The following is a 12,518-nucleotide window of genomic DNA, read 5'->3' as shown; positions in this document are numbered from 1 at the left end:
ATCAAAAAAAGAAAAAAAGAAGGTAGCAGACATACTGACATGTTACCAGATTCATACAGTAGTAAATCGAGTTAAACATCATCACTGCCAAAAAGGTAATTGGTCAGATGAGATTCAAGCTCACTAAAACTTATGCCTTCTAATAAAATAATCCAAATTATGTCATTTTATGATTTAGTTTTGTCCATTAAACAAGCAGAACAATGAGCAAAATCGACAGCCTTTGAGTTTGTTTTAGAACTAAGGCAGCCAGTGGCCGCTCTCCTGCTACTTCCTGCTTTCCTCTGAAACCACAATAGTGAGAGTTCCTGAGAGATCTTATCCAATCTGCGACCAATTAGTCAAATCAACCAACGTAATAAGACAGCGTGTATACGCACAAAAACCTTTCAGTCATGCATGAAATAGCAGAAGTTAAGAGGGACGTCACTGTGTTTCACATATCAGCTGTGCGTGTGTGTGTGTGTGTGTGTGTGTGTGTGTGTGTGTGTGTGTGTGTATACATACTGATCATGTCTCGTGTCAGGTACAGCTCTGTCCATTCGGAGTTTGTCGCTCTCCACCTGGTTGAACTTGTTCCTGGCGTAGGGGTCTTGACCTGGTCGGACCACCGTGGCTCCAACATACAAATCCTGGTCGAAATCCTGCCAGCGCACCTTACCTGGACACACACACACACACACACACACACACACACACACACACACACACACACACACACACACACACACACACACAAAAAAAAACATTAGGCACAGCACCAACAAATGACATCCACAGAAAATACAGGGAATACACAGTTTTCCAGTTAGTTCTGAGTTAGCCATAAAAACTTAAAAAAAATAAAAATAAATAAAATTTGAACCAGCCATTCCCTTCAAGGTCACCTTTTCATGCACCAACAGTGTCTTGATTTTGGTGTTGATGCGGCCAAAAAACTATGACAGCATGCAGGACAGGTCGAATGTTTTCCCTCATATGCGTCGGGACGTTACAGCAGAACTTTGCGTTGACAGTGTGCACAGCCCTGTGAATGCCCATGGTTTTCCTACAGCTGTGGAGTCTTCTGCTCAAAACTGTTTTACTGTTTACACTTTGAAAGAGAAGTTGATGTTTGTGGTCAAAATAGTATTTTCCAGGGAACAACCTAAAGATAGCAGCCCAAAAAAAAGGATTGCAGAGCTGTGTTAAAAGGTGAAATTGGGTACATTTAAATCAGGTGTGGTTTCTGATTCGAGCCTCAGAACTTTGTGATGACATCTTGTGTAAATCCAACATCCATTGTATGATGCTATAAACCCGCAAACCGGCGTTTTAAATATTCAAATGCATTCCAAACCATAAAAAGAGAGCGCAAACTGTAAAGCCAGGATTTAATATGAAATATTTTCTCATGTGAATATCTGGGAAATAACATTAAATGAACACAGCTCATCCAAAAATAAAAGCCACCACCAAACGCGATATTAAAACCTTCACAAAGGCTGAGAATGTGTCTGAGGAATGAATGGGATTATACATCTGTGGGAATATGAAATGTAGGCGGCAGCCTGGCTGATGCAAGAATCCTTCACGACTGACAGCAAGGAAACCTGGCTGCTTCGAGCTGCTGCTTGACGAGGCAGCGACATGGCACTGAGGAAAGCTGACATGAAATTTATGCTGCCTGTGTGCGAAAATACGCGGGAGACTATTCAGGCGACAGGGCGAGACTACTTTGGTAAAGCCAGGAAACACAAAAGAACGTTTAATATGCACTGCAGACAGTCAAGAAAAAAAAAACCCTACTAATTGCTGCAGTCTAAAGTATAAGTTTAAGCTTATATGATTAGTATAAATAAACAGAATTATCTTCTTTTTTTTTTTTAAAGATTTTGTTTAGTGTCTCCTGGACCAAATTACTGAGATCACTGCACACCAAACAGAGAAAGTAGTCATGCTTAATTTCACAGTTTATCACTGACTATTGAGACACAGACGCACACGAATAATAATGCAACTAATTAGCTGGGTGCAGCTGCTATACTAATGACTTGAGTTAAGCATATGGCAGTGTGAGATTACAGTATCTCCCAGCATACACGAGCGTGTGCGTGACAGAGAAGCGGAGTCTGATGACGAGTTTAGAGTGTGTGTGCGCGCGCGTGCCTGCGTGTGTCTACTCTGACAGTATGTGGATGTGTTTCGCATGTCAATTAGCTGAAGCTTGCAATGATCCGCTCGCGACTATGTAACAGTGCCTCCGAGACACTGGTGCATGTGTCAGAGTGTGCGATGTCCTTGCTGATATCTATGTTTAGTGGCAGCGAGTAATTAATGTAGTGAAATTAATGTTTAAGCTCAGTGTGTATTACAGTATCTCCTTCAACCCTCCTGTTAAACGACAAAGCAGATTAACGCTCCCCTTTCTCACTGGGTTGACTCATTTAGCCGACATTTTTCCAATACTGTGAGGCCTCTTTCGCAGGTACATCCATTTTTGCTCAGCTGGTGGGTTCTCAGCCTCTGTCCCTCTCATGCTCTCATGATACTGGTGAAACATGCAGTCTGATGGTTTAAATTACAGCTGTTTGAACAGTTTTCACTCTCCCTCCGACTCTCATCACTGAACTGTTTCAGCTCATTGCAGCTGACTGGTTGTTGTTTTTGTTTGTTGCGGCATTTTGTGGAAATCCCTCAGCACTGTCGTGTTTCCAAGCGATGCTAACTGCCAAAAAGGATTCATGCTCAGTATCATTCCCTCAGTCTGTACTGAACCGCAAACCCCACTGCCTACCAGCTCAGAGGGCTCCAATGCTCGATGTGCACACACATCATTTTCAGTTCACGCCACGAAAAATCTTTAATGGATGCATTTCAATTGAGATGCATCCTGTTTTTTTCTCCTCATAATTCCTGATTTCACTGCCTGATCTCCAGACTGCAGCCCCAGTCTGTACCATCCCATTTCTGAAATGTAAAAATCACAGCTATCATGCAGCTATATATCATGCACAACTTCCATCAACAATTTTGGCTAGGAGCTGGCATCGGGCTCCACAATGCCCCCACCTTCTCGTCTCCGTCTGCACCCCCCCCCCCCCCCCCCCCACCCCACCCCACCCCACCATATTGCTATCCTGTCTTTAATTGTGCAAATATGCTTTGCTAAGGTGACTTTTTTTAACCTAACTACCCCATGATGCGTGTTTGTTTCCTTTTTCCTGGGAACTGATTGACCGACGGCGTCAGTGTGGCTGCAGCTGAGGATACCCATCTCTTGTCTGTTTTTTGGATGGTTGTTCTGAACGAAATTTCGTTATATGTACAATGTATGTGTAATACCAATAAAGTTTTATCCTATCCTATCCTATCGTGCTGTTTGGAACCCCCGTGCACCAATAGATGTTCCATTGTAAGTTAGTGATAGAGTGATGAACCTGTCATTTATAATCATTGATAAAGATGTTCTTTGTTAAAGAACTGATATGCAAAAGCTAAGAGATTCCCTTGTTATTGAACTTGGTGTAATTGAAGCTACAGTATGTGTTACTATTTAAAGCTTAAGAGGGGAATCTGTTACAAAGCACTCCAGCAAACTCCAAGTAGATTCACAGGACTGCCACTAATGAAAACACACCCACGCAGAGTCATTTATCAAGACCCCGATTCACTACGGCACTTAATCTATAAATAAATGAATACTCTGCCCAATACTGTCTCTTTCTGTGTCTTATTCAGCAAATAGCTAGAGAGAAGTAGATAAACAGAGGGGCATCACATCAGAATTTTATAATGTGTTTATAGCCTGGTCGTCAGAGAGTAAAGATCTGGAAACTAAAATATCAGCAGAGGATTCCTCCATTTGCAGGAACTAAGATTAACACACTACAGTTGGCTAAAGCTCCTGACAAGTTAAATCACTGTAATAGAAATATGAACTAAACGCACAGACTAAAAACAACACTGTCGTTTTACTACGTTTGGCAACATTAATGAACTCTACTTGCCAAAAATCTAAAAGCATACACTTACCAGCCACTTTATTAGGCACACCTTGAGGTGGCTGTAGCTCAGGAGGTAGAGCAGGTCACTTACTAATGGGAAGGTTGGTGTTCAACCCCTGGCTGCTCCAGTCTGCATGCCAAAGTATCCTTGGCTAAGATAATGAATCCCAAGTTGCTCTCCGATGTAACCGACAGAGTATGAATGTGTGTGAATGTTAGATACAAAGCACTTAGCCATAGAAAGAAGTGCTTGTATGAATGGGTGAATGAGGCATGTTGTATAAAGCTCTTTGAGTGCTCAAAGTAGAGTAGAAAAGCGCTATATAAGAACCAGTCCATTTACCATTTACCTTATCAGCCAAGCTCTGAACACACAACACATCAAACGTTGACACAAACAGGCTACAACAGCAGAAGTCCACACCAGGTGCCACTCCTGTTCACTAAGAACAGGAAATAGGGCTACGGGCTCACCAAAATTGGACAATACATAATGGGAAAAATGTTTCATTTTCTGATGAGTCCATTTCTGCTGCGATATTCAGATGGTACGGCCAGAATCTGATGTAAACATCATCCCTCATCATGGATGTGCAGCTGACAAATCAGCTGCAGCTGTGTGATGCTGTCATGTCAGTGTGGACCAAAACCTCTCTCGAATGTTTCCAGCACCTCGGTGAATCTATGTTACAAAGAACTAAGGCAGTTCTGAAGGTGGGGGTGGGGGGGTGTTCAACCTGGTACTAGCAAGGTGTACCTAACAAAGTAGACAGTGAGTGTAAATAAATGTTTTGTAACAGACAAGACAAATTATGCCAAACCTTCCACTAGAAAGAATAACACATACTGAGAGGTTTGAAGAGCCTTTTTTTCCCACTTTGTAAAGGATTTGAATATGGAAGTGGGCCAAGCACAGGCTTGTGGTGACTTCTGTGAAAAAGATTTGTTTTTCTTTCAGAAGATGTGTTGAATGGAAAGAGCGAGTTGTTGCTCTTTTTTTTTCCAGCTTTGTTGTTTTTTGGGGTTTTTTTCCTTGTTTGAATAAATAAACATATTGTTGGCATCCTCAAACTGTCTTGAATAAAGATGACAAACTGTTTAAAAACAACCTTGGAAAATAACAAGGCATCAGTGCAACAATAAAACATTTCTAACATACTCAGTGTGACAAGGTTTCCTCAGTACATTTTATGCTTTCATTTTTTAAAAATTAAGATTTGAGGCATCGCTTTTTAAAAAATGAAGTGCCACCTTTTTTACTTTTCATGAATGTCTGAGTGGGTTTAGGTGGCAAACAATACATAACCAGCACCCACCTATGAGAAACCTAAGGACTTTCTCCTTTTTTAAATTTTTAATCTTTTATTCTTCCAGCCTCCATCTCCTTGTTCTCGCCACTTTCTTTGTGTTTCATTCTCCTCTTCTTAAGTGTGTTTGTGCTCTGGGTGATGTTGTGATACACTGTTGTTGCTGAGCATAAAGTCACCCTGAAACTGAAATGCCCTCACTTCAACATTCAAATTGGATTGCATTTCCACTGTTGGATCAGATAAGAGAGTGTGTGTTCAGCGTTCGCAGGTCACGGGCCTGTGAAGGAGGGGCGGTGGCTGCTGCTGCTGCTTTGAGTCAGCCTGACGATGGGTGCTGAATGAGAAATCAGACTCTCCTCCTGCTCCTTCCTGCTCTCTGTGCTGCTGGACACTGAAACAATGTCTCTCAGAGTCAGGGTGGAGACGCGTAGTTGGTTTGTGGGAAGATCAAAATTGGCAGCCTGAATTATTTTGGACAGGCTACCAGCTCTGGCCTGTTTTAAATCTGAATCACACAGATTTCATTATCTTCCCTCACTGTGGTTATTCGAACACGATAAGGTTAAGGATGTTCATGTTCTACTGGTAATAAAGCAAACTATGCTGCTGTGTAACCACATTTTGAAAAAGGAAATGGTTTTGGTTGTGGGAAACATGATGTGGAATACTTTCTGGATACATGAACGTGGTTTACAGTGTCTGCAGTGCACATGCTCTACAACTGGAACATATCTGTCATCATGCCTTTTCCTTGAGTTCAGTCACAACTGCAAGCAATGAGAAACTGAACTCCACTGATCCTGAAGGAACAGAACAAAACTAATTTGACACATGTGCCTTAGACATGAATCGTTCCTGCCAATTAAAGGGAACTACACTAATTTTGCAGGATAGCAGGTCTCTGGAGTACTGCTGTATATGTACTACTGCATTAGCTGCAACTAAAAGTTTAAGAAGTTAAAAAGAAGAGAGCTTACCAGGCCTCTGAAGCCCCATGTCTGCACAGGACAAATTAGCTGTTATTAGGATAATACACTTAAATCTGCAAGCAAACCGTTGGCTGTCAAGACATATTGTATGTAAAAGTATGCAAAAGACCATAGACTGTATATAAAAGATGGAAGCAGCCCCCAAGCGTAACAATTATTGTAAATGTGGCTTAAACGAGAATTTATTTTCTATTTCTAAAATTAAGTTTGGTTGCAAAGAGACAAAATTTATTAAGTATATTGCTAGTTTCAAGCCTTATTTAATAAAGCACAATGCTTATTTTGTAAATGACTGTCCCATTTTAAGTAAAAATAGCCAGTAAAGCACAGTATGCTTTTGAGTCTACCTTGTACTTAGCAAGTCACTCCTGTATGAGAGTGCAGCAAACACGTATTATAGTCAGATTCACACATTTCTCGTGATGAATGGTTTAAAAAACAAAAACAAAACTAAACTGACATCCAAAACAGTCTTCAAAACAGGAGTCCACCACCCAGTAGCTAAGGTCACAGTGGCTACGCCCACATTTGATATACAGTGTGATGTTTTAACAAGGAGAAATAATGTATGGAATAAAAACAGCTGTCTCTTGGTGTCTTGCATTGACTCTATTGAAGCTTTAGCACCTCAGAGGTTTACTCTCTGAACGTCACCATTTAGTCATGTAACTGGGGCAAAGAGATTGCGATGTATGATTTGTGGGGAAGTTTCCTACCCGGTGGCAGTGTCTCCAGGCCGTGAGGCTTGTCGTCGGAGTTGTGACCTTTGGTCCTACCGGACAGCTCCCTGGACATCCATTCATCCTGAAAACATTGAGAAAGGAGGTTAGACATGTCTCTCTCATAAGCTTGGATTAAAACAGCAAACACACCTGAAGAAAAGAAAACAGAAGTCAGCTGAGTGTATGAACATTTGATATGTGTTTGCAGTGCTGTGCAGATTACCAAGAGAAACGTGAGAGGCGAGACAAAATGTGACCTCACAAAGCAACTGAAAATGCAGGCTCAAAAAGCTCATTTTCAGATCAGTATTTCAATTCTTGGACACTATTAGAGTAGCTCTGCATGATTCACAGCTCATAAATGATCCTTATCTTATACTGGACCTTGATGGACATTTTAGCTCTTCTACAGTGCCTTTATGGGTCAACTTTCATCTGATTGGCCTTCCTTCATAAAAAGGTTTGAACAGCAGGTGGGTGGCTGCGTGAGCAGAGCTGTATGCCTGAGAGCACATTAAGGATATTCCCTCTCTCTGACATCAAAGTGAGCGAAGAGCAGAATAACAGTTTGAAACTGAGCGTTTAGAGTATTCTGAATCCGGAGAAGCACCTACAATTTATTCCAAACTCAAAAATATTTGAGCACTTCTTTTAGTAAAATCTAATGAGATCAAAATCACACTGAAAAGTGTTTTGGAACCAGAATGAGTCCACTCAGTGAAAGCCCATTTAGACAACAGGATGTCCAGGAAACTTTGCTCTACTGGTCCAAGATGTTGAAGGATCAAAGCACTCAAATCAATAAATTATCAGTGCATACACGCTTTACATCCTGTTTCATCATCACTTAACTTATGCACTCCTGTTATCATCCACAGCCTGACAATCTCCGTTTGCCATTTAAATTAGTGTGGGCAGTGATTCAGAGGTCAACTTATTCCTTATTTCATTCACTCCTTTGGCTGTTATTTTTATCCTCTCCTGTTCATAATTTCATAATTTCACTCATTCATTTTGTCTCTGTAAGGCCATCTCCTGAGTCCTTTTGAGAAACACCGTCATCTTCTTACCCACATCATTTGCACAAAAGGACAGATGAGCGAGCCATCCATCCTCCTGTCCTCATAAGTTGCAATTAAAAACCACTGGATCGATACACTGGGAGGCAAAGCAATTAGCACAATTCACTCCATGTCCAGGCTGCTGCCCTTGACTTCAGAAAAACTATTGTTCGGCTTTCTTATTTGCTCTGTAGCTCAGTTTCACCTTCAGCCTCTACAAAATGTGTTATTGATCCATTTTCTTTACGGCTTCGGGACGGCCAATGACAACGTGATGTCACAAACCATCGCAGACCGTATTCAGCTGTTAATTTCTGCACCTGACAGAAGGGCTAATAGGGATTTCCACACAGTTTTTTATGCATTAATGTTAGCAAAACAACTGCTGTTGTTTTCTGTTGCCCATCATTTAACTCTGTGCCAGATTTTTAAATCATCTGCTGTGGACGGAGCCTCAATCTGTTCTGAAACCACAACCTTTTCTCAGTGACTGGAATAAGTTTGGAACATCCACTACCCGCAACTACTATTAAAAAAAAAAAAAAATCGTACATAAAATCAATTTCTATAAGTGCTCAGGACAGATGAGTGTGTGCACAGCTGGAGAGTAATGTTGGGTGTAGGATGAAAACTAAAGCTGGCGGTGTCCTTCCTGCACAAACACAGTCTGACAGGCTCTGAGGAAAAAAATGGGGGCAGATTTTCTGGTAAAATAAGGTTAAAAATTGGTGATGGACTTTTTTTTGGTTTGGCAGATTTTTGAAAGAAAAGAACCTGCAGACATTTTAGAGTCAACTCTTCAAATCCCCCCTGCATTTTTAGCTAATAATAAGCTTCCTTTCATCATTATGAGTGATTGAGAAGAGATTAAATTAAGATTATACTTGTTATAAAGAACCTCTCTTCTCGAATTCTCATTGAGTTTGACGATCAGTATTCTTTGCAGTCACTGATCACACTCATGTTTGCACGTTCATGTCTTTCAAGTACAGGCAAACAGTTTAACATGATTGTAAGACGATTATTCAGACAGCCAAGGTGTGTTTTTGTCTCTGTCAGGACACATTTGATCACATCTGTCGTATCTTCACTCTCTCCCAGCACTCCCACCCCTACCACGAAACTGTCATCTGTCTCTTTATATGCCTGGATGCCTCCCAGTCCACAGCTCAGTCCCACTACAGAAGCAGTTACATGTTGAAACACTGTTGCGAGAAACTCTCATGAGAAAAGACATCTATCTAAAGCATCTGTGTAGCATCATGCGCAACATCAAATGTGCAAAGCAGACCTGGGCCAGTGCACAAAGTCACTGGATGGCCAGGGGATCTAACCTAATGCAGCTCACATGAACCTCACCACAGCACTTCATACATTAGGCCCCAAAGGAGAGAAAAAAAAAAAAAAAGTTTAATCATCTGACTTCTAAATCAGTCCATGTTCTTATTAAAACACTCACTCTAGCCTTTACATTTATGAAGATAAAGTGACCTACACCCTGTAGAACCTACTGGCATTTAATCGCATCAGTAAAGCAGAAGGCCAATGTACAGTGCGTCATTAAACACTACATATGTCATGCACTAAACACTTTTTTACATTTTTACTTGCTACAGGAGGAAAAGCACAGGTGCTCCTAAGAACACTGTGTCTGTTATAGTCTCATTTTTTTCTCAGTTTTCTTGTTTCAGTTTAGTTCTTAGTGTCTGGAAATGTGCAGTTTCAGTTTAGGTTTTATTAGTTTCTTTGTTACTCTTTTTTATTACTATACTTTGTGTGTGTGTGTGTGTGGCGGGGGGGGTGGGGGGGTGGGGGGTGGGGGTGGGGGGTGTTAGTGTGTTATTGTAAAAATTTAAGAAATTTGGGATAGGTATTACAAAAGACATTAGTCGCAAACAACATATACACCAAAGCTTCCTGCAGCCTGTTGTGCTGACTAACTTGACCACAATGAAAACGACTGAAAATGGAGCCCATCACGGGGTGAACATCCCGGGCAGGGCCAACACAGAGAGAGGCAACCATTCACACTCATATCCACAGTTTGAGAATTTAACTAGTTAACCTAAAATGCATGTTTTTGGGACATTAGGGAGGAAGCTGGAATACCCAAAGAGAACCCATGCAAGCACAAAGAACATGCAGACTCCACAGAAGGCCCCCAGCCAGCTGGGGCATTTGAACCCAGGAGCCTCTTGCTGTGAGGTGCACCACCTTGCTGTCCTAAAACTAACACATTTCCTGTATATTTATATTTCAGTTTTGCTTTAGTTAATTACACTAACCGTGGTTTTAGTCAAATGTCCTGTTAAGTTACGATGTTGTCACAGAGGGTCAGCAGTAGCAGGACTCTGAAACTGGAACAGCTAAATTTCACTCAGCAGCCATGACACAGTGTTTCCTGTATGTACTTATTGTTATTAGTAAAACCTCCTCCCTTTAGGGGTCACCACAGCAGATCATCTCACCCTATACCTAGCAACTTCTTCTGTCACACTGACCCTCTGCATGTCCTCCTCCACCACATCCATGAACCTCCTCTGAGGTCTTCCTCTTGTCTTCCAGCTTGGCAGCTCAGTATTCAACATCCTTTCTCCAATGCATCCACTATTCGTCCTCTGCATATGTCCAAGCTGTCCCTCTGATAAACTAATTTCTAACCCTGACCATCCTGGTCAATCCCAATGAAAACCTTAGCATCTTCAGCTCTGCCACCTCCAGCCCCGCCTCCTGTCTCTTTGTCAGTGCCGCCATCTCTAAACCCTACATCAGGGCTCTTTAACGCCAGGCCTTGAGAGCCCCTGTCCTGCAGGTTTTAGATGTGTCTCTGCTTCAACACACCTGAGTCAAATATAGAAGTCATTAGCAGGACTCTGGAGAACTTGACTGCATACTGAGGAGGTAATTCAGCCATTTGACTCAGGTGTGTTGGATCAGGGACACATCTAAAACCTGCAGGACAGGGGCTCTCAAGGCCTGGAGTTGAAGAGCCCTGCCCTACATCATAGCAGGACTCACTACAATGTTGTAAACCTTCCCTTTCACTCTCGCTGCTATCCTTCTGTCACAACTCACCCCTGACACGCACTTCATCCTGCCTGCAGCCTCTTCTCGTCACGTCTCTTGTGCACTGTTCCTTGCTTTGGATGGTTGACCCCAGGTATCTGAACTCATCTACCTTCATAACCTCTTCTCCTTGCAGCTTCACTGTTACACCCTGACAATCAACTTGTCCATAATTAAAAAGGTCTATCTAGAGTGTAGTGTGGTTGAAGTCCAAGTGGAGTGTAAATCTTCTTCCACTCATGGATGCTTCTCGTATGTGTCACTACAGCAGCTCGTGCACTTCCATCACTTCTTCTCTACTGTATCTTCCTCTGTTACACTGTCCACAGGCATGTTTTCTTACTCCAAATCTGCAAAACTGTCACTTCCATCTTTGGCTGTCTCACAACATACCCAGCAGGTCTGAACAAACTCAATCTCGCTCTCTCTTTCATCATCCCCAAATGTCCAAGTATTCATTTGACTTTATCAAACAAACAAAGATGGAGGTCAGCAAAAGGGCACAAAATACACACAAAATACATTTAAAATAATGGCTGGAAGATGAAAGAAATTTTAACCAGAGGAAAAGTAATTGTAGAGAAAATTTTAAAATCCCTGCTGCGTGCTTCCTGTGTAAACTTCGCTGTGACTTATGGGAAGTACAGTCCATCACAGATCACAGCAAGATAGAAAACATTAAGAGTTAATGAGAACAATGCTGTGCTGTAAGGAGCCAGACTCGTGATTTATCAACAAATGGTTACTATAAATATGACAAATCGCTGATTGAAACATGATTTAAAAGAGTAAGCAGAGAGCAGATGTTTAAGAGCTATTTTTATAGCTCACATCATATGAATGGCTTGAAAACCTCTTAGTGAAAGTGGCCTCAGCCCATCTCTGCCTCTCCTCAAAGCACAAAAAAAAAATGACTGATTAAAACGATGTAAAGAGAAAAAAGCAACCTTAGTGATACACTATGGGAGTTTGGAAACAGAGAAAAGTACAGTGTTAAGCAACTATAAACCCCTTGAAATCCAGTTCTTGTGGTTTCTTCTAACTCTTTATTGAATCTAAATGATTTTTCCACAGCGTCACATTCAAACCAAGCCGCAACCTCCAGGGCTACAAAATGAAGCCAACACAAAGTGCCAATAACTGCAGTTCCTCTAACAGCTCCATGAGGCAGGCTCCAAAAGCTAATTTCCCCGCTCATAACAACTGTATAGAGGGACGACCCCCACCACACACACGCACACACACACACACACACACACACACACACACACACACACACACACACACACTTGGATTTTGTTAAGGCTCACTGCAGTGGTTAACACTGTTGCCTCACTGCAAGAAGGTTCCTGGTTCAAACCCTGAAAACATGCGTATTAGGTTA

At 41.7% G+C, this 12,518-nt stretch overlaps 1 protein-coding gene across 2 annotated transcripts in view; it reads right to left on the bottom strand.

Moving 5' to 3' along the window:
- Positions 1-12,518, bottom strand: part of galnt2 (UDP-N-acetyl-alpha-D-galactosamine:polypeptide N-acetylgalactosaminyltransferase 2) — a 73,800-nt gene that overhangs the window by 25,657 nt on the left and 35,625 nt on the right. For both annotated transcript variants that reach the window (XM_030723466.1, XM_030723475.1), the window contains exons 2-3: positions 7,002-7,089; positions 508-661 (exon numbers count right to left, since the gene is read on the bottom strand). In XM_030723466.1, the coding sequence (XP_030579326.1) occupies positions 508-661; positions 7,002-7,089 (242 nt within the window). The remainder of the gene's footprint in view (positions 1-507; positions 662-7,001; positions 7,090-12,518) is intronic.

The sequence above is a fragment of the Archocentrus centrarchus genome, chromosome 3 (assembly GCF_007364275.1).
Source record: "Archocentrus centrarchus isolate MPI-CPG fArcCen1 chromosome 3, fArcCen1, whole genome shotgun sequence".
Taxonomy (NCBI): Eukaryota; Metazoa; Chordata; class Actinopteri; order Cichliformes; family Cichlidae; genus Archocentrus; species Archocentrus centrarchus.
The sequence above is the reverse complement of the archived record's forward strand: the minus strand, read 5'-3'. Positions and strand labels throughout refer to the sequence as shown.